At 35.9% G+C, this 23,621-nt stretch overlaps 1 protein-coding gene and 1 long non-coding RNA gene across 2 annotated transcripts in view; one reads left to right on the top strand and one right to left on the bottom strand.

Annotated features, from left to right (window-relative positions):
* The window catches only part of LOC130239191 (uncharacterized), a 67,719-nt gene extending 52,784 nt beyond the window's left edge, over positions 1 to 14,935 (bottom strand). The window contains exons 1-2 of the long non-coding RNA XR_008838676.1: positions 14,860 to 14,935; positions 14,595 to 14,655 (exon numbers count right to left, since the gene is read on the bottom strand). This is a non-coding gene — a long non-coding RNA (uncharacterized LOC130239191). The remainder of the gene's footprint in view (positions 1 to 14,594; positions 14,656 to 14,859) is intronic.
* Positions 1 to 23,621, top strand: part of LOC130239190 (pro-neuregulin-3, membrane-bound isoform) — a 655,667-nt gene that overhangs the window by 536,332 nt on the left and 95,714 nt on the right. The window contains exon 3 of the mRNA XM_056470247.1: positions 8,626 to 8,699. Coding sequence (XP_056326222.1) covers positions 8,626 to 8,699 — 74 coding nt within the window. The remainder of the gene's footprint in view (positions 1 to 8,625; positions 8,700 to 23,621) is intronic.

Below are 23,621 nucleotides of genomic sequence, written 5' to 3'. Positions count from 1 at the left end.
AATTTGCATAGAAATGTGCTCTTCTTGTGTTTCACCAATGAGGCCCAATGAATATCCGTTGCTGCTGGTACGCTTAGGATTTCTGGCTTTGACTGGGAAAAGACAATTATTCAAATGTATTCAAAATTATTCAATTTCATCAGTTTTCTGTGGTTGTTCTGGTAATAAGGGGGGAAATCAGAATGATGTAGAAGGGGTGTCTGTTCCATGAACACAGCAACAGATTATTTGTAAAAGTTCTTAATTTGTACTTGACAAAAAGAAAGATGGTTAGACTGAAAACAATTCATTTCAGGCTTGGGAAATAGGGTGAATTATACAAGATAGTTAGATTGGGCAATCAGCCAAGAGTGGGACTTTCAGTGTTTATATCACTGCACTTGCCTGTGTTTGCAAATTCTTACAGACTGGCGGTCTATGGATTAGTGCTGAGGATTTTTCCAGTCGGCAGGATTAATCCTGAAGATTACATTGTTATGCCAGTAGGTGGCAACACGTGCTTGTTTTTATGAGTGAATGATTCTTTTATTCTGTCGTTTAAAGGAACACTCCAATTTTTTGTGAAATAGGCTCATTTTATAACTAAAGTTATAACTAAAGAATTTTACCATTTTTGAATACATTCAGTTGATCACCCTGTCAGGCGAGAGCACATTTAGCTTAGCTTAGCATAGATTATTGAATCAGATTAGACCATTAGCGTCTCAAAAAATGACAAAAGAGATTCACTGGGTGCAAACCTCGGAAGTTAGTTGATTTCGTAATTAGTTGACCACTTAATATCATTGTACTTGCTCCAGTCATGGTACAGCAACAATGTTCCTTGATTATTACACCGATTATTCCTATGCATATTATGCATGACAGTATAGTTCCTATCCATATGGGCCTAGACAGTATCAACTTTTCATTTTTCGTTTGTCTTAATACACATTCACACATTTCCTTCAGCTTAGTCAGGGGTCACCACAACGGAATGCACCACCAACTTATCCAGTATATGTTTTACGCAGCGGATGCCATTTCAGCTTCAACCCAGTACTGGGAAACATCCATACACACATACACACAAATACACTACGGCCAATTTGGTTTGCTCAAGTCACCTGTACCGCATGTCTTTGGATTGTGGGGGAAACTGGAGCACCTGGATAAAAACCCACATAAACGGGGAAAACTGACCCAGCTGGGACTCGAACCAGCGATCTTCTTGCTGTGAGGTGATTGTGCTAACCGTGTCACCCCCTCTTAATACACAATGTAACAAAATATTAGAAAATATTTGGTAATTTTTGAATGAGATGCTAATGGTCTAATCCAATTCAATGATCTATGCTAAGCTATAGGCTAAAAGTGCTCCCACCAGACACGGAGAAAGGCTGAAAGGATTAAAACAAATGCGAAAAATAAACTGTTTAACTCTAAGGGACTCTATATTGTAGAATAAGCCTATTTTAAAAAAATAATTCAAATAAATGGATATCATTTGGTCAAAACGTTGATTATGTGTGTGTTGAAACAAATCTACAACACCTTAAATTATAATTATCGTCATTTATAAGGGAAAAACAGTCTATGATTGGTAATGTTCTCCTAATTTTTGCTCTGTTTGGTTTTTTGATTTTGAGTCTTGCAGTGCTTTCTCCCTTATTTCATTTAATTCAGGCATGAATTAGCTCAGAAATCAGAGTCATGTTCACACCAAATTAAAATAAGCACTCCTTTTGTGAATATCTGAACAACAGACCAATACATTAAGATGAACATTGTAAATATATGTGAAATAATGGGAAATGTGTAGCAACACAGAACACTTCTTTTTTTTCTGTTTGTTTAGGTCAGTGGTGTCCAAACTCGGTCCTGGAGGGCCAGTGTCCTGGAGAGTTTAGCTCCAACCCTAATCAAACATACCTGAACCAGCTAATCAAGCTCTTACTAGATATACAAGAAACGTCCTGGCAGGTGTGTTTAAGCAAGTTGGAGCTAAACTCAGCAGGACACCGGCTCTCCAGGACTGAGTTTGGACTGCCCTGGTTTAGGTCTTCATGAAGAATGTATTTTTGCACTGAATGCAACCAAAAAAAAAAAAAGAGAGAAACATTTTAAGACACTTTTTAAGCAAAAAAATTGAGCACCATGCTTTTAATACCGTGTTTAATGTGCAAAAAACATGAGACACAAAACACAATGGTCAAATCTCATGTTTACATAAGACAAAAATTGAAATGTGGCACAGTGTAATGCAAAACCACAATCTGCCTCTTAACTCCAGTAGCTCTTCAAAAATGCCCCAAGCTATGGCTGTTAGTTGTAACATGACATTTTCAATTCAAAACAGCAGTTTAAGTGGGTCTTATGAGCTGCTGTCACAATGGCAGATCCTGAATCTGTGTTATAAGAGGACAGTTCCACAGAATTTTTTTCTTTCTTTCTTCTACATTCTGGTTGCTTTGTTTTTCTAAACAGACATGTTTGACCATGCGATGCATCTCAAATCTTTTGCAGAATTTCTAGAATGACAAACATTTTGTGTGTGTGTGTGTGTGTGTGTGTTCTTTTTTATTCAACTGTCATGCATCACTATTTTCATTGTTATATGTTTATTATATTAATTTAATATTTAGCAAAAACACATTCATTCATTCATTTCTTTTCGGCTTAGTCCCTTTGTTAATCTGCAGTCACCACAGCGGAATAAACTGCCAACTTATCCTTACGCAGAGGATTCCCTTCCAGCCGCAACCCAACACTGGGAAACACCCACACACACTCATTCACACACATACACTATTGACAATTTAGCTTACCCATTTCACCTGTAGCGCATGTGTTTGGATTAATAGGCGAAACCGGAGAACCCGGAGGAAACCACAGGAAAAACATGCAAACTCCACACAGAAATGCCAACTAACCCAGCTGAGGATTGAACCAGTGACCCTTTTTGCTGTGAGGCGATCGTGCTACCAACTGCGCCACCCTGACGTCCAGCAAAAACACATTTCACAAATATTCACACACATTGATATTTTCTTAATTTATTTAATGATCCTTTGAAGATCGGATGTCCTCTGAGAAAGTTGCTGAGCCAGGCAAATATTTTAATAGGACAAGTTCTTTGTTGGAAAAAATGGTTCCACTAAGATCCTTTAATATCTATGGAGTCCTTCCAATGCACGAAAGTTTCTTTGAGGGGCAAAATGTACTTGAGATTTCACAAATGCTCTTGAAACTTAAGTTAAATGGCTCTTTTAAGAAATGTTCCCTGAATAAGCCTCGCTACAAGAATGGCATTTTGAAATCTGGAGTGTTTATTTATTTATGTTGTATAAATGGTGCAGATTTATGTTTTAAAATGTCTTTTTCACTTGGCAACTTGGGGAAATACGGTATAACCAATATGCTGCATTAAATTAAGCACTTGATCCTCTGTAAAAGGGTGAAATGTGCCGTATAGACAACAAAGGCTTACGTTATCTGTTGAGGCGCGTGCTCATGCCATATGCATATGCTCGGTTTGTACTCTGCCATTTAGAGCCAGGGACATTTTTCTTTGTCACATTGCTCTCCTGACTCAACCAGCTGAAAGCAGGATTAGCCTCCAGTGTCTTTGAAAAGTCAAGAAGTGAGGGAAAAATGAGGATAAAGTGATGACAGGAAGGAGAGAGAGAGGAACGGTGAGACAGGCAGAAACACATGAGCAGTTTGCATGAGCGAGAGAGCTGGAGAGAGAAAGAAAGCAAACAGCTTGGCTGGGAGGGACATGGCATACATATTTCATATATAAAAGACAAGCATTTCATTTCCATATTTAGTGAACGCAGAGAGGACTTATTCGAGCAGTCAGGGCTTTGCTGAGGTAGAAAATCAGCAAACTCGCTGTGCCCATGTATTTCCGAATCAATCTACACTGCCATCTGCAACAGATGCATGACACGGCACGGCTGGATTTCCCATCTGATTCCTGAAAACACTCAAACATTTTTCACTTTGATTGGCTATCCACGTCTAAAAGATTCATGGTTATTGGATGCACAGGGACCATCCCGGCCCCTAAAATGTGCTTTAATTAGAGCTGTAGGGTGACCTAGTGGGAATATTAAAGGAACATTTCTGGTTTATGGACAAGTTAAGCACAATCAATAGCACAAGAGACAATTAGCCACCAAAATAAATAAATAATAATATAGATATAGTCTTTATTTCATTTTTTTCATTTATAATTATTTATAATATTTATATATATTTTTTCCGATCCCACTTCTTATTATATGGCCTTAATTACTATGTACTTACAACAAAAAAATAAGCAATAAATGCAATTGTGTTCATGTTGTATTATTACAACATTTTCACAGTGATATTATGATGGGAAATGGGCAAGGGTTGAGACATTTTGTATGGATAGATTTAAGGATGGTGTAAAGCATGGATCAACAGTGTAATTATAAATAAAGTTACAGAAATTAATTACAAATTTATTCAAATGCAGGGATATTAACAAACCATTAATTATGGCGTTTCGCTCAAACTCCTAATTTGCTGCTTAGTTGATTGTTTAATTAAGTTGTATGTTGACAAGAGACAATTAGCTACCAAATTAAAAAAAAATAGTAATGTATAGTCTTTATTTCATATTTCTTTATTCACCTTTATTTGTATAGCGCTTATACAATGTAGATTGTGTCAAAGCAGCTTCACATAAAAGGTCACAGTAAATAGGAACAGTGTAGTTCAGTTTGTAGTGTTTAAGTTCAGTTCAGTTGAGCTCAGTTCAGTGTGGTTTAATAATCACTACTGAGAGTCCAAATACTGAAGAGCAAATCCAACGATGCGCAGCTCTACAGATCCCGAACCATGCAACCCAGTGGCGACAGTGGAGAGGGAAAAAAAACTTCACTAAAGGCGGAAGTGAAGAAAAAAAACTTTGAGAGAAACCAGGCTCAGTTGGGCACGACCATTTTAATTTCTCCGCTGGCCAAACGTCTTGTGCAGAGCTGCAGTCTCAGTGGCGGAGGCTGGAAGCTGGCCTCAGCGAAGACTCGTTTGTCTCTGGAGCGTCACAGGAATCAGTCTCATGTTCTCCACTTTTCCATGACCATCACAGTAGCTGCTCAGGATTCGGCCTGGTCCAGGATATGGAAACCTTGGGATCATCTCGTCGTTGGTCTTGGATCGAATCAGTGACTCTGCATAGTCTGAGGGCCTCGGGAAGAGTATCCCCAGGTGGAAATGGAGAATAAAGAAAATAATTAGCGTAGCTGATGTTCACAGTGTATATCAACAAGATGCATAACCTGTGTGGAAGCCCCCTAAGTGGTGCACTAAGTGTATGCTTTACTGAACAGATAGGTCTTTAATCTAGTTTTGAATTGGGAGAGTGTGTCTGAGCCTCGGACGTTATCAGGAAGGCTATTCCAGAGTTTAGGAGCTATAAATGAGAAGGCTCGACCTCCTTTACTCGACTTTGCTATTCTAGGTACTACCAGAAGCCCTGTGTTTTGAGACCTTAAAGAGTGAGTTGGATTGTAGCGAGACAGAAGATTGGTTAGATAAACAGGAGCTAGATTATTTAAAGCTTTATATGTAAGAAGCAATATTTTAAATTCAATACGAAACTTAACAGGCAGCCAGTGTAAGGAGGATAAAATTGGGGTGATGTGATCAAATTTTCTAGACCTGGTAAGAACTCTGGCAGCTGCATTTTGTACTAATTGAAGTTTGTTAATAGAGGATGCTGGGCAGCCAGCAAACAGTGCATTACAGTAGTCCAGCCTAGAAGTCGTAAAAGCATGGACTAGCTTTTCTGCATCTGAGATGGATAGCATACTTTGTAACTTAGCGATATTTCTCAGATGAAAGAAAGCAGTTTTTGTGACATGGGATATATGATTTTTAAAAATTAAATTGCTGTCTAATATGACACCCAGATCTTTTATAGTAGAGCTAACGGTAACTTTGTATCCCTCTAATTGTTGGTCGAGTTGTGAGATCTGCTGTGTACAGGATTTAGGCCCAATAAGTAATAATTCTGTTTTGTCTGAGTTTAAGAGAAGATAATTGTTGGTCATTCAGTCTTTAACATCTTTAATACACTCAGTTAGCTTGGACAGATTAGACGTCTCGTCAGGTTTAGTTGAAATATATAATTGAGTATCATCAGCATAGCAGTGAAAGCTGATCCCATGTCTTCTAATAATGTCTCCCAGGGGTAGCATGTATATTGTAAACAGCAAAGGGCCTAAAACTGATCCTTGAGGCACCCCGTATTTTACTGGGCTGATTTGTGAAGGCTGTCCATTAATATTCACAAACTGGTAACGGTCAGATAAGTATGACTATTTTAATTTATAATTATTTATAATATTTATCATTTTTTTCCGGTCACACTTTTTATCATATGGCCTTATTACTATGTACTTACAACAACAACAAAAAAAATGGTCCCACTTTATATTAAGTGTCCTCAACTACTATGTACTTGCAACAAAAAATAAATACAATGTACTTACTATGTTCATAATGTATTTGAGAACACTTGTGGTGTTCTTGAGTTGGGATAGGGGTAGGGTTATGGACAGGTTTGGTGGTATGGGTAGGTTTAAGGGTGGGTTAAGGTGTAAGGAATAGTCAACAGTGTATTTACAAATGTAATTACAGAATTTAATTACAGATGCAATTACATACAGGTATTTAATCAATAAGTACACAGTAAATATATGTATTTACACAATAAGTATATTGTAATGAATTATTAATTTTGTGCGAAGTAGTTAAGGACACTTAAAATAAAGTGGGACCAAAAAAACATTAAATGCAATCGTGTTCATATTGTATTATTACAAAATGTTCAAGGTGATGTTTTGATGGGAAATGGGCAAGGTTATAGGAGCATGTTTGTTCATTTGATTACATTTAAATATGGTGTAAAGCATGGATCAACAGTGTAATTATAAATTAATTTACATGCAAGGATTTCTAAAATATAAGTATGATCATACTTTATTTTAAGGTACAGTTTTCGCTATTAACAAACAATTAATTAGTTTAGCTCAAACTCCTAATTTGCTGTTTATTAATAGTTATTAAGGTAATTGATTGTATAATTAGAGTTGTAGGTCGACCTAGTGGGAATACTAAGGGAACATTTCTGGTTTATGGACAAGTTAAGCACAATCAATAGCACAAGAGACAATTAGCTACCAAAATAAATAAATAATAATATAGATATAGTCTTTATTTCATTTTTCTTTTTCATTTATAATTATAATAATTAAATTTTTTCCCAGTCACACTTTTTATCAAATGGCCGTAATTACTATGTACTTCCAAAAAACAACAACAAAAAAACAATAAATGCAATATATTCATTGTGTTTATATTGTTTTATTACAACATTTTTACAGTGATATTATGATGGGAAATGGGCAAGGGTAGAGCCATTTGGTATAGATAGATATAAGGATAGTCTAAAGCATGGATCAACAGTGTAATTTTAAATAAAGTTACAGATATTAATTTCAAACAAACCAATAATTGTGGCATTTAGCTCAAACTCCTAATTTGCTGCTTACTTGAACCAGCGACCTTCTTGCTGTGAGGCAACAGTGCTAACGGCTGAGTCACCATGGCCTTAATTTTTATGTACTTACAACAATAAATAAACAATAAATGCATATTAATTGTGTTCATATTGTATTATTACAGAATATTTACGGTGATATTTAGAAGGGAAACGGTCAAAGTTATGGACAAGTTTGGTGGTAAGGGTAGATTTAAGAATGGTGTAAAGCATAGATCAACGGTGTAATTATAAATTTAGTTACAGATAATAATTACAAATTTATTTACATGCAGGGGTTTTTAAAATATGAATATGGTCACACTTTATTTTTAGTTCTCGCTATTAACAAACCATTAACTATGACTTTTAGCTCAAACTCCTAAGTTCCTGCATATTAATAGTTATTAATTTAGTTGATGTTAGGTAAAGGGTAGAATTAGGAATCTAGAATAGGATAATGCAGAATATTTGCTTCATAAGCAGTATCAAATAGCCAAATCTTAATAATATTCAGGTAATAAGACATCAGCTAATATATCGAGTCTCTATAATAAAACATTAAATGTAATTACAAAGTAGTTAAAGCCACGTAAAACAAAATGAGACCTTTATTACATTTACAATTTATATTACCATTTACATTTACATTTTCCCTATATTTCATTTAGTTTTAGCAATGCAACTGACATAATTCAGCTTATTTTTATTCAGTTAGGTTCCAAGGCCAGCATTTCTTTTTCTTTTTTAATGGATATTATTCATCTAGCATTTCATATTCTGTTGTATTTAAATGAACATTTAGTGCTGCTTTTGACAGAAGCTTTTGATGGTCTTGTTCCAGAAACATTAAATGGTAAAATACTCACTATTTCAATAGTTAGACCACTTTTAAGGTCGCTGCTTTTATCTCCATAAGGAATGAGCTCTTAACCTCACGGAGACTGTCCCTGAAACACTCTACACTGCTTTCGATAAAAGCATCTATTAAATCACTGTTTACTAACTGTGACTCTCTCTCTCTCTCTCTCTCTCTCTCTCCCTCTCTCCTCTCTCTCGGTTTTTAGGTGTAAAGAGGGTTTCCAGGGCATTCGCTGTGACCAGTTCCTGCCCAAGACTGATTCCATCCTCTCTGACCCAAGTAAGTGGTCTTGCATTTTGCTTTATTAAATGTAAATGCATACATGTTTTACTCTTCTCTGTCCAGAGTTAATAGGAAATGCCCCATGTGAATGTGTTACACAACACTTTTGAAATTGTTTTGAAATAAGACAACAAGGGTCACTGATGTGATAAGAGAGAAATGGCTCTATAACTTTCAGCTTCTAACCAAATGAATGCTTAACCTCCGTGGACCATAATGCATTTATGCAGTTATTTGCCAATAACAACAAGGCTTTGCAGTTTGCATTCTTACAGACACTGTTGTCATAGAAACCTTGTCATTACCAAAGTGTCATAACATTTTCATATTTTCCTGACAGGAACAGATTTCTAGATTTTCCCACCCACTCAGCTAATGGCTGTATATCGGCACACTTCTACTGAACCTGAACGTTTCTTTTCTGAATAATATATACAGTTGTATTGAAGTAGACAGTGATTTTGTGCTTGCATGCAGATGTTATGCTAGTGTGTGTGTTGTGTTGTGTTTGTCTAATCACAGGTAGTGGTTGCATGTGTATGCAGTGAGTAAGTCCACTTGATGAGTCACAAATGGAGCCTGATTATGAGGGGTTCTGTTTGTTGACCTTCTTTTACTGAACTATCAGGGCCAATTTATGAAGGATTATAAATGAGCTGCTCAAGAAATTCCAGTGTTCACCTGGTAAATAGTGAAACATGAAGAATCCCACCACCAGCTTGCAATGCAAAACACACCCTTATACTGAAAATGAAACTTGTATATATCAACAATCATATGCCCATAATTCCTGGATAACGTCTATGTCTGTAAAATATATTAGCATAGCAGATCGATCTGTTTTATTTTCGTGTATTAAATAATATAAGTGAATTAAACATACTGAAATGATCAAACACAAATATGCAGAAAATGTTCATAAATAGAGAATATATTCATTGTTTTGCCTGTGAAAATTGCAGCCCACCCTCACTGGAAATACTTGTCACTCTGAGTACAGATGTTACTACTTCAATGTGTTCCTTATGGCGCCATTCATACCGCGGCGACAGCGGTACTTGGTGCGCCAGCAGCTTTTGACCGCTGGGTGGCAGTTTAACCACAGATATTCAGCTTTGCCTTTCCACAACACTAAACAGACTTTTCTGTGCGTACCTTATGTGATCAGATGTGTTCAATTAAAATATAATTTTGATTTAGTTTTCTTAGTAATAAACATGATCTTATGCTCGCTCAGCGCGCTTCAAGTTTTGCCGTTGTGTGTTGTGTGCTCGAGCGGAAAAGCGTGTTACTTCTGTTTCATTGTTCAGTCAAATGAAAGCACTTCTGTTGAGGTGACAGCGGGGTTTGGGTTGTCAATGTGAGTATTGCAAACTTTTAAAGATGGAGGAGAGTACTTGTGGTCGCTGTTTCAAGTTATCCAGAGTTGTATTTATAGATCTTAAATATTACAATATTATTAAAATTACAATTATAACATCGACAGCAACTCGACTCGCGCACACCAGCTGATTCAGTCGTTTTCTAGTGACATACAAAAGAGTGCAGGGCTTCTTTTTTTTGTCAACCATAAAAGGCAGAAAAATAAGTGTTAAATGGACAAACACGTCGAACCTCCAGGTTTGAGGTGGGGGAAGAAGTGGCAGAGGCAATTCAAATGTACCATCTCTAAATTAAAAAAGGCCACTTACGCGGCATCTGTGTGTAAAGATTATTACCTTATTTTTATTTTATTACTATTATTTATTTATTCATTTATTCATTCGTCATTCATTTTCTTTTTGGCTTAGTCCATTTATTAGTCTGTAATTGCCACAGCGGAATGAACCGTCAACTTATCAAGCATATGTTTTAAGCAGAGGATGCCAGGAGGGCCAGCTGGAGCTTCGGGACGGAGTTGAAGGAGAGGCGGACTTTGCCCCGAGTCTGGGAAAGATGGCTTGCCGTCATTACACTAGTTTTCCGATGGCACACAAGTTACATGCGCCAAACACATGAATAAATAAATTAATAAATAAGGGAAAGAAAACATCTAGCCTTATAGGCTGAGTTCTTTTTGATTTTAATCGCCGTTAAGTTTCCGTTTTAAATGTAAGGCTGTTGCATAAAATAATAAAATTGCATAAAATAATACAATTTTAATTTATAAGTGACTTTGCTGCGTCCCCCTTGATGTTTCAAAAACGCATAATAATCTATACACCATATTTAAGACACTTAAATAGTCTACTTAACACTTTCCTTAAGATCACAGAATAATATGCAACATCTAATTCCGGGGATGTTCTGGGGGCAGGGTTTGCATGCAGCTAGCCCGACAGTGAAAACGCGACATGATTTCGGCCTCACTGATGCCCATTAACACCTGACAGACAAGCTTTTGGTTATGAGAAGGGGGAAGGGGTCTCCACTCTTAAGTGTTTTTCACAAACATGAATACACAAAATCCAAAACTCCTATAGGACGGATGGCGTAACAAAACCTATGCGTTTAAGAACGAAACCGCATTAAATATGGGGCCTTATGAAAATGAATGTTTCTATGCACAACAACTTCTGAACTGAACTAGGCTACCTGTTAGGGGTGGGCGATATGACCTAAAATTAATATCACGGTATTTTTCATCTTTTGAACGGTGACGGCATAATATCATGGTATTACTTTCAATAGCAAAATAATATACATCTCAAGGAAGAACGGACAAAAGAAAGTCTCAATTCTATCACTCTTTAAAAGTTTTGGTTTGGGTCATTGTAAATGCTCAGTCTCGTTATGAGCTGATCTTCATTTCTCTGTGTTGGTGGAATAAAGCAGGCGAGTCAGCCGCACCAATTTATGAGCAGACAGAGCAGGATTCTCATGATGACCACCAGCGCAATTCCGCTCTTTGTTATGAGCTGTAGTTTCAGTGTAAACTTAGTAAAGGTGAGTTTCTTTGGCGATGATGTGTACAGTGTTAGATTTTATATTTAGCGGACATTTGCGCTGAACACGCGGTGAATGCAACGCATCGAGATTCGGGCACCTTCTCCGAAAACACTCGATTGATCTCAGCTGGTGGATCAACATTTACCTCATGTCATGATCGCTGCCAACAAAAGCTCCCTGTTTATTATATTCATTATATTCAGACACACAAATGCTCCCAAATATATTATGAGGGCGCATATATTAAATTTCGGGCGCTCATGCGACCAAAATGGTTGCAATTTCGAGCCCTGTAGTATAAGGACATGTATTCAGACCACAACTGATCGTTTGAAGAAAATTGAATGCCTTATTATTTAGAATTAGCTATTATTGATGTAAATGCAGCCGTTCAAGCCGCGCAAAATTGATTTATTACGGTATTGACGGTATTAGAAAATCCATGTCGTGGCGCAATGTCACACCGGTGAGGACGATGACGATGGGTTAGTAATTATATTATAACTGGTTATGTTCAGGTCAATGAAATAATACCTTTAATAAATAAAATATGTTCGTAAGAACGTGGTGGGCCAGTGATTCCGTCGCTTACATCAGTGGTTTAATGAGCTCAGGAGAATTCTGCTTTGCATTTTTCTATGCATTACTAACATCACTAAACCAGACATTTGTTTTATAAGTTAACCAAATATTCGCAGAGATTCAGCAGTTTTTTTTCTGACGCGTTTGCCAGCCCTGTTTGCAGGCATTAATATTCGTTTTTTCGTCAATCTGATGCAACTTTTATTATTTATACAGGACGTTAAAATGCAATTAAAAGTTTCAAATCAATTAAACTCAATTTATAGAAAGGCTAGCCTATTTTATGCATTAAATATAACTAATTTCCTTTATTTCTGATTAGACCATGCATTTTAGACTATTTTACAATTGTAATATGTGCATATGCTTTTTTTAAATAACATTCGTTTAACAAATATTTTAGCACATCGAAATTAATTAAGTGACCTGTTTTTTTTTTTTTTTATTAAAACCTTTATGCAAAAGGATCAGAGGATAAATTATCGTAGGATAAACGTATATGGAAAAACACCAATTGACGGGCTCTGCTTTCGGTTTTAAAAGAATCAAGCAGCTTTAAAAAATATAATTTGCTGAAGAGAAATGACAGGAAAAAAAGAAAGAAAAAGATTAAATATATAGTGACTGTTAAAAGAACATTTCTCTTTAATATATTCTTTCGACTCCGAAACATCAGCTAAGATTATGATGAATGACGGAGTTTCTCTATTGCCTGCTTCAGCAGTGCCTCCCGGTCCTGCAGGTTATGAACGAGGAGGCGGAGAGAATGCGCTGTTTAGTTTCGGCTTGATATATTTAAATAAATACTAACACCGAACTGCTTTATAGCTCAAAAAGTTAAACTAAAATGCACAACTCTTGTTGGTTGCACCCGCGGGATGCACAATGAAACGCGCCATTATTTTAATTCTATATTCGTGAAGAATGAGCCATGAGATTGAGATTTTTGAAGGTGCTCTTTAGCGGCGAAGTTCCTGGCAGAGTAGTGAGTGAAAAAATGTGCATAAAGAAATTGGACAAGAGGAATAATATTTTAAATTATATAACAAGCATCTTATTCTTTCTAATCCTCGCCCAGTTTTAATACAAGTTGTGTTTTTTTAATATTTGTGGCTGGGAAGTTTATTAAGAATATATTTATAATTATATATAATGAAATAAATACATAATTATATATATATATATATATATATATATATAGAGAGAGAGAGAGAGAGAGAGAGAGAGAGAGAGAGAGAGAGAGAGAGAGAGAGAGAGAGCAAAAAATATTTTTTATTATACTTTTAGTGATCTGCTTAAGGTAGGTCAATTTATTTTTTTTGCTTTTGATGAAGCAGCATTCAACTTAAGCTCTTTAGACCATGCCCCTGTTTCGCCGCAATATCTTTAAATAAATTATTTATTTAGGCATATTTTCATTATTCGTTTATTATTATGTACAATAATTCAGACATAAAATAAGATAGTAAAATATAATCAACAACGAAAATGTAAATAAAAACATAAATGAAAAAGTCTTGTCTTAGTCCTATCAAAACGGCAAACACTAAAAGCAGGCTAAAAGACTGCTTTATTTATTTATTTAAGACTACTTATTGTACTGAATGTTTGTGCTTTCATGTTAGTTGTCTTTTATTTCTTCAATTCCAAAACGAGTCCTCTTTGCACTTAAAAAGTTTATAATAAAGTGTGTTAACAAATTTTAAATGATTAATTAAGGACTTATAATGCTTTGACCTATTGTTTAATATCATTTACAAGCACAGTAGCATATTTAAAGCTGCTGTAAAGGCTATTTCTTTCCGTTCGCATCCCGTCCCTTTGCCCCCCCTGGCGGCTTTTTCACAAACTGCGGTCTTACACTAAAAACAGAGCAGCAATTATTTCAAACGGCGGCGGTATAAGCCACGGCGGTAATAGCCACTTTGAACTCTCACCTACTGTACATTTCATTGCACGTTTTTAGATAGCATATCCATTAGAGGGCGCTGTCTACATATTAGCAAATCTGAAATCCGTTGCTTAGGGTACGTTTTGTTATACGCTTCAGATGCATGTCTTTCTTCTACCTCTTGTAGTAGTAAAGATCCCCTAGTGACCACTGACCTGAACTCTTCTATAAACCTAACTATTGATGTTTTCAAAAACAAACGTATGAAAAATATATGTTGGAGTAAAAATAATAGACACAATTAAATTATTTTTGTTATTAAGTAAGTAGATTAAGTAGATTTTGGTGTCTGCAAAAAAAAATATTTTTTTTGTTGATAATATGTCCCTGCATGTTATTAATGTGAAAAGGAACAAAATTTGTTGGTATTATACTGCCCAGTAGCATAAATTTTGCAGTTAAATGTACTGAATATTTAGTCAATCTTTTACCTGGTCTTCACTTGGTGGCCAACTTGAAATGCCTCTTGGGCAGTATGCTTGGGCATTCTGTCTGAATGGGAAAACATCAAATTCTTTATAACTGTTTGCCAAGCTTACGATTACATTACATATTTGGAATCACCAATAAAACAAAACAACATCCATAAAATAAGTTTCGTTTCTAAACATCTGAATCAAACAAAATCTGCATATTTTCAGGTTGCCCAAGCTAATGCGCATGTGCACTCAAAAGGAAAGAGATCACGACACCAACCTTATTTCTGGCCTTTCTATCATCCTATGGGTAATGCTGCCTCTGATTGCACTTGTCTTCAGAAGTAATTCACAACTTGGTCTGGACGCCGAGTCTCCTTTAGCAATGACAGCAACTCTTTGTTTACAAGTGTGTGGGTGTTTGAGTATTTGCTGTCATGTGATGTGGGTTTGACAGGATGAACTGTACCTCACGCTCATTTCATACAGATTACTAAACCAAAAACATCTTTTGTTTTTAAGTGCACTTGGTTAATTTAAAAGTACAAATTTCAAGCTTTATTTGGATATATGTTCTTTATTTCTGTAAAGCAAAAATTCGCTGAAATTCCAGTGCATTTGTTGACCACTAAACTGTCATAAAAACACACATCTGATCCAAGCTTTTCCCTGGAGAAACTTCATTCTATAGTGATCAATGATTGGATCCTGTACTAGTTGGCGGGGCTTCATTCGCCATATTGATCGTTTCACTTTTCCCCATTCAAAACTATACGAGTGACATGTCTTGTGTATTCTACAGAAGTTTTTGTTGGCTGCTGCATGGAGGGCACCATAACGACCAACGAGGGGAAAATTCCTCACAGCAGTTGTTTTCCATCCTATTAGATCACATTTTTTAAAATGATCAGTCCAGGAGGTGGTGCTGATCGACAACAGTATCAGTTTAAAGATGATAAAAGCAGGTAAAATAGATCGTTTAGTAAAACTATCGTTTCAAAGCTGTCCAAATGTGACTGTTTACACGCATCAGCTGCCGACCAAAAGTTCTTAGCATTCTCCTTGCGCATACACACAAAGCATAATGGGTAATTTTGCATTTCAAGAATAAGGTCTATTCTCTTGTTTAGTCTTTGGTCTCAATTTCTCCAGTTTCTCCTTAAGATGGTTGGGTCAGAATTTGATGTAAACAACATACATCTTGGATTCACCCTGCCTTGTATAAACAGTTTGGGCTGATGGTTGTGGAATGCTGCGAGGGGAATTTTTTTTTGTCACAGTCTTGCATCTAAATACCAATTGTAATCTTTGTAACAATTGTTAAAACACCACACAGCTCATTAACACTCACGGCACTAGACTCACTCCACACCCATGACTCTCAGCCCTACCCTTATCATCACAACAATTGATCATCATTTAAATGCTATCCATTTATAGGAATGCATAACATCACGAAGCTCATATCATCTCAAATATGAGTTCAATGTTATTGGCCTCTATAATGTCGAGATCTCACATTAGGGATGTACTGTAAAAGGAGATTCAGATCATAGAAATGCAGCCCAAAATAGCATCAAATGCATGATGCAATCATATCAATATGGAAAAAAAAACTTTGAGGAATCTTTCCAGCACCTTGTTCAATCACAATGAATGAAGGCAAAGGCTGTTACTAGCAAGATGTACCAAATAAAGTGGCCAATGCATGTATAATGCACATTATGTGCATGCACTGTCTACATTTCTTTCGTGTTTTTTTCATTTCCAACTCACAAAAGAAGTTGTAAAAGTCAAATAACAGTACATATGTGCCCAGAAAACCAGCATGGGACAATGCCTCATCTTGTATGCCTGATTTTGAGCACTAGGATGTGGCAGATCCACCGCTGCAAACCAATTCCATAAACCTCATTTACATACAAAGGAATTGTGTTTGTGTTAAAAAGAATGACCGCGATTTAATTTAAATATTCACAGCGCAGCTCTGTTTTAGAGCATTTAGCACTTCGCTAAACAACTTTGTGTCTGCTTTGTGAATAATACATAGGTTTTTGGCATTCGTACCCAATTAAGTCACCACATACTGTGATGACATACATTAGCTTGCATGGGCATTGTTCGTAAAAAGCATCTTTCTCTGGTTTGTTTCTCTTCCTCCTACTGCACTTGAAGGTTAATGAACAACACTGTAATCTCCTGAATGGCACCCTGAAGGAGTTTGGCACAGATCTGCTCTACAAGTCTGCCAAGTCTTAGCCCCTTCTTATCATTTTTGGCACTGAGGCGAGGAGCCACCTATTGGGCGAATGAAAAATAAAAATTAAGCACAGCAGAGTAACCAATTTCAGACATGTCACAACGGCAAATTGTGAATAATGAGCTTACCACTCAATTCAGACAATAATAGCTCCGTTGAAGGAGAATTTAGCAGCGTGACAAATGACCACTGCGAAATAAAAGTCACACACATATTTTACGTTCTAGACACAACATATCATACAATACATGATGACGGACTGCTCTTATACCTCTTATATTTCCGTAATCTCACCGGTATCCGTTCCTGTTCAGATGCTACTCTTGCCTGTTCACATTCACGAGATATTCATCAGCACAGGAACACAAGTAGACAGGCTCTCAGTGTTTAAAGTCTCGGATGGCAGTAATGGGTTCACTTACAGGACAGGCACACACAGCCAAAGTCTCTCCTGTGCTGCTGTTAAAAGCAACATTCACAGAGGAGAGGGACACCCAGGGTCACTGTGTCCTTGAGTTAGACGGCCATGGCTTTCATCACACATCTCTCAACCTCTTTTCCTTTCTGTGTGTCACTATCCATACAACCTTTGTTTGATTATCTGCAGGGGTACAATTACAACAGTCACTGTACAAAAAATGGATTCTGTTATCAGGTACTCACCCTTATGTCGTTACAGACCTGTATGACTTTCTTTCTTTTTGTGAAATACTGCAGAAGAACATATTTCATTCAGCCATACAATGACAAAGTCAGTGGGCTCCATTTTACTTGGATTATAATGACAAAACAGACTTTTTTTTAATATTGTGTGCTTTCCACAATAGATGGGGTAACACTTTAGTTTAAGTACTGTACCAATTGCCACTATTAACTAGTGGCATGTGACTAGGGCCAGACCGAATCTGCAGACATTCATTCATTCATTTTCTTTTCGGCTTAGTCCCTTTATTAATCAGGGGTCATCAAAGCGGAATGAACAGCCATCTTATCCAGCATACACAGCGGATGCCCTTCCAGCTACAACCCATCACTGGGAAACATTCATACACACTCATTCACACACATACACTACAGATTCACCTATAGCGCATATCTTTAAGGGAAACCGGAGCACATGGAGGAAACCCACGCGAACACGGGGAGAACATGCAAACATGCACACAGAAACACCAACTGACCCAGCTGAGGCTTGAACCAGCGACCTTCTTGCTGTGGGGAAATTATGCTACCCACTGCGCCAACGTGCAGCCCGAATATGCAGAGACATTTTTTGCTATTTCTGCGGAGAATATTGTTCAAAATCTGCAGATTTATGCTGATTGTTTTTAGGGGTATTATAACTAAAAACTTAATAAATGAAATAAACAATGCATTTTTAACTATTATTAAAGTTTTACAATGTAAATCTAATTAGATCCACTTATTTGGAAAATAAGTAGACTGCCATCTCCACGCCAGATAAATACGATCCAGCCCCGGACGCCAGATCTTGTCAGAATTTTTTTCCAGGTATATGGACGACAAGTCAGCAGAGTTTCCAAACCAGTTAACCAGTATTCAACTGAATTAACAGTCTACTATCAATATAGGAGCTGACTTATGTTGTAAAAAAATAAAATGAGTGAATGAGAGAGAACCCAGTCCAGGAGACTTGAAATAAGTAGAATTCCTTTATTGAGACGTGTTGGTTAATTTGCAGTCATACAGCGTCTTCAAGAAGTCCATGTGTCTTCAAAGCCTATTGGAGGTGTGCAGTCTGCGAGTTTTTATCACAAGTCTGATTTGAGACCAATTTGTCCTGTCTATAATGTCTTCTTAGGAGGAGGGGAGATGGCTAGATAAAGCATGCGAGTTAAGTTTTGGAGTCAGCATTATAACCGGCATATAGGTGTTAGAAACCTGCCCAGCTACTGACCACTTAAGTTTATCAACAAAAGGGGTTTCTTTGGCCTGATAGTATCACCCAAAACAAAGGAAGAGTCATTAAAAGTCTGCCTGTAGCATTTGCATAACTTTGGTTCAGCCAGTAGTCAGAGAGAACCAAAGGAAATAACTTTTCAGTTATATGTAGATTATTGTTCATTTGAAATTAGATTATATAAATTGATATTTCCACACTAAGAAAACCAGAGAGGAGCAGAAGCAGGAGACAAAGTAATGATGATAAAGAAATGCAGAGTTTATTGAATAATCTTAGTTGCGTATGATTCAATGCTCAGACTTCTCTTATCTTTTACTCAAGAAAAAAGTGTCGCTTGAATCCAAAGTCATAAGATCATAACAATATGGAAAAATGGAAATAATAATGAAGCAATAATTGTATGAAAATAGCAATTATAAAATATAAAAAACATACTAAAATGAAGATTAATCAATAATGATAATCAAACCATTAACTAGTGATCAATAAAATGAAAATATACACAATGTGTTATCTTGACGTGCGGTTTTCGTGTTGTGGAATGTGAGCATGGATTATTAAGTGTAAAATTGCAAAAATATCATTCAATTATGCATGACGGCAATTTACACATCACTTTTACTACACAACTACACACGCTATTCTTGTCAAGAGCATCAAGGTGTGGGAGCGCTGCTGACCAAAGTCCAGTCATGTCAAAGACTGACAGCCAGATACTTTCATATGGACGTTGAAACACTGATTATTCATTTTCCGAAACAAATGAGGTGTTGTGTTTCGTTTTATTTGCTTCATACAGTAGACCAATACAATGTTCTTTTTTAAAACACCATGACATTGCTGTATTGGACAGTTAAGCTGAAAGCAGGTAAAAATTACAAAATGGAGCCCCTTTTAATGGTGTTTCTTTCATTTTCGAATTTGCGATTATGTTTTACTGGAGTGAAAAGTGAGATCCCATGACATTCTATAGGCCTATGTAAAATAAAAATAAAAAAGCTTATGCTGTCCTTGGTGGCATCATCTTGAACTTATAGAACGAACAGAATACATCATTGTGGGAAGGGACAGATTCTGCATGGGCCTACATATGACTTGCCTATTATTAAGATATTCATTGTTTATTAATACTTATAAAGTATGATCTTACATTCTACATCCATAATCCTACCCAATACCTACTGTAAACATAAACTACTACCTTAGTAACTATTATTCAGCTGTAAGTTAGTAGTTTATTGAGGTGAAATTCAGTTAATGGTTCACTAATAGTGAGAATTGTACTTTTACCTAAAGTGTGACCAAATAAAATTATTCAGGTTTGGAATACATTGTTTCATTTTTAGGCTGAAATGCAATCAGTATCTTGTGGGAAGTACTGTAAGTACTTTTACTCAAGTACTACTAGAATTGAATATGTTCACTCAATTGCATTTTGAAGAGGAGAAAAATATGTACAGCTTAAACTTCATAAAAGCCTTATTTCAAAGGTCGCCATGACTAAAAAATATTCAATATCCTAAATCATGTTCAAAATCTGTGGCCTATGGTTTTTTGCCAGAGATTCTAATCGTTCAGTTTGAAAAATAAAAAAGAAATGGATGAAAAGTAATGCAATAAAAGCCAAGAGACAAGATAGCCTGCAGATTTGAAATAAATATATTTTAAAACATGTTTTATTATTATTATTATTATTATTATTATTATTATTATTATTATTATTATTATTATTATTAATATTATTGTTATTATTATGCTGCTTGGTAGCTCAGTAGTTCGGTCTGTCGCTGGTTTCCTGGCTTAGCCTGTGGATGTTTCAGTGTGGAGTTTGCATGTCCCCTTGTTCTCCCCTCTTCAGGTTCCTCCGGTTTCCCCTACAGTCCAAAGACATACGGTACAGGTGAACTGGATGAACTAAATTAGCCGTAGTGTATGAGTGTATGTGTGAATGCGAGACTGTATTGTGTGTTTCCCAGTGTTGGGTTGCGGCTGCAAGGGCATATGCTGCGTAAAAAGGTAGAAAAATAATGAATTATTATTATTTAATTATTTGTTTTAGTGAGTGTTATAAATGTTAGAAATGTTGCGTTTTGTCTTTTTTACAGTGGAACAACTTTTGTAGGTGGACAAGCTGTAGTTCTAAAACTTTTTTTGGATCGAGTTGTTAATAGAAAAGCTAAGGTGATAAGGTGGATGTTAGATGCTCTTCTTTTGTGTTTTTTAATGCCTTTTGCTCATATACATCCATACCTCTATGCCTCCAGTGTCATATAAATTCATCGAAGATCCTGACCTAGGGTCAAGAAGAACATATATGCTGAATTATTACAATCAATTCCTAAGATAACACCATGATCAAGCAGTTGGAGCCAAGCATTTGCAAGGCATAACAGAACATCTGCTGCATTCCAAGTAAATTCTGAAAGATTCAAATAAAATGAAAAAATGCACTTGAAATCAAAAGCACACAGCGTATTTGAAACACATATGCAGTTTCAAAAGGTTTTCTTTTTTTCCTGCAAGATCACCCAACCAACACTGGTGAATAAAAAAGTTTCGAAACATAAAATGTACAGCTGTTTTTAGCTGAAAAGAACACATGCAGTGAAATGCCAATAACCATTTTCTTCTTATCCTAATTATGATTATAGGACAAATTATCAACTAATGAAGAGTCTCTTCTGCATGGTTCCATGTAAAAAACTATGTTATGACCTGAAAACACTTGTGTGTATAGATAAATATCAACAACAGAACAAACAGAAGCACTTACACACTTACACACTTACAGGGGCGTAGCAAAGCGGGCGTGGGGGGTTCACTATTAGAGACAGACCATGTAGAAACAGGTGATTAATAATCAAATGAGCGTAAAATTTTAGATCTCACACACACACACACTTTTAAAATGTCCGCTACACCCCTGTAATGAATGATACATTTAATGCAATATTCATTCATGTTTGTTAATGTTAGTTAATGAAAATAGTCATATTGTTCATTTTTGTTAACTTTCGTTGATGCTCATTCTTAATATTGGTAAGTACACTAACTAACATTAACTGACTAACACTAACTAACATTAACTTATTGTAAAGTGTAACCCAGTATTTTACCAACTAGGCAGTTACGTGTGAAAATGACTACATTGCTGAGGGAAATGTTCTTTTACTAAATAAATGCAACTAAAAGTTTATATTTTTAGGTTAATCTTTTAGTTTTTCTTTAGTAATTTCAAATATTATAAAAGTTATAATTATAGTTATACATATTTGGGCATATGGCTTGATAAATGGTTGGGTTTTAATAGTCATATTGAAAATCTCGTGAAGAAGTTCAGGCCTAAATTGGGTTATCTTTTTTGTATCAAGAAGTGTCTTCCTCTCGAAGCAAGAAAAAGAATTATCCAAAGTTGTTTCCTTTCAGTGATAGATTATGGAGATGTAGTTTATATGCATGCAAACTTGTCATTATTAAAAAAGATGGACAGTATATACAATGCTGCAAAACAATTTGTGACGAATGCATCTTCACGTACCCATCATTGTATTTTGTACAAAATGGTTGGATGTTTTTCCCTGCACTAAAGCAGAAAAATGCATATGCTTCTATTCACCGCTAGGGCATTATTGGGCAAATTGCCATGTTTTATTTGTAACCTTTTATCATATTATTCTTGTGGTTATAGTACACACAATTCTTATAAATTACATTTAACTGTCCCTAGAATGTGTATGGAGTTTGGTCAAACAGCGTTTTCCTCCTTTGCCCCTACATTATAGAATGAAATGCAGAGTGTTATCATGTTAGAAACAATTCCATCTCAAATATTTTTAAAAATCATTTAAAGTCTTACCTGGAAGAATCATGCAGTGTTTTGTGCAAATTTTAATTTGTGATATTTTATGTATGTGTATTTTCAACACAATCTCTCGCCAATTCGTAACTTTTTGATTTAGTGGCTAATTCGTACGAATTCGTACGTTCTAATTCGTACAATTTAGTACGATTTGCCCATCCCCCAATGACGGTTGGATTTAGGGGTGGGGTTAGGTGTCACGCCTCCTTTTTAAAATCGTACAACTTCGTATGACTGAACTCGTACGAATTAGCCACTAAACTGACAAAATGTAAAATGCTTATGTTTTCTCATTAGATCAGGCTGGTATTTTTGAATCTGAAACTTTTTGTGCTGCCGTTTTGGCAAGTATAGTAGTTCGCTAGTAGAAGAGATGCATATCCTAATAGGAAATTCCTTGTAAAATAAAGAATGAAAATATGTACAAAAGCATGCACATCACTTTTAACTGGGTGCTCAACCAAAACACAAAAAGTGCAAATTATATATACAAAAAGGGGGCAACACCAAAGCTCCAAAAATACAGATTTGTTAAGTTAAAAAGGCTGAGACAAAGCGTGTAACATTTCGGCCAAATGGCTCTTCATCAAACAGTGTTCATCACAGTAAGGTGCTCCTCTTTATACACTTCCGGATCACATGATCTCCTATTATCTCACAACAAGAAAAAAACTAAAAAGATACACATTTATAAATTATACAACTTAGATATTCAAAGCGAAAATACAAAAACAAACCATAATATTGCGTCACAAATTGTAGAAAACAGAATATAACAATGAAATACAACAAAATAATACAACAAAATATAAAATATAGCCAAAAAATCTTTACCCAAACACCTAATTAAAGATTTTAAAATTATTTAAGAAAAGAACGAATGTCAAATTCCTCTTTTAAACCTCTTGGAGACAATGTATCTAGAGGGAAAATCCAAAAGGCTTCACGTTGTAACAGCAATTTATTAAGATCCCCCCCAACGTGGACACTTCACAACTT

This window comes from Danio aesculapii, chromosome 13, assembly GCF_903798145.1.
Source record: "Danio aesculapii chromosome 13, fDanAes4.1, whole genome shotgun sequence".
Classification (NCBI taxonomy): Eukaryota; Metazoa; Chordata; class Actinopteri; order Cypriniformes; family Danionidae; genus Danio; species Danio aesculapii.
The sequence above is the reverse complement of the archived record's forward strand: the minus strand, read 5'-3'. Positions and strand labels throughout refer to the sequence as shown.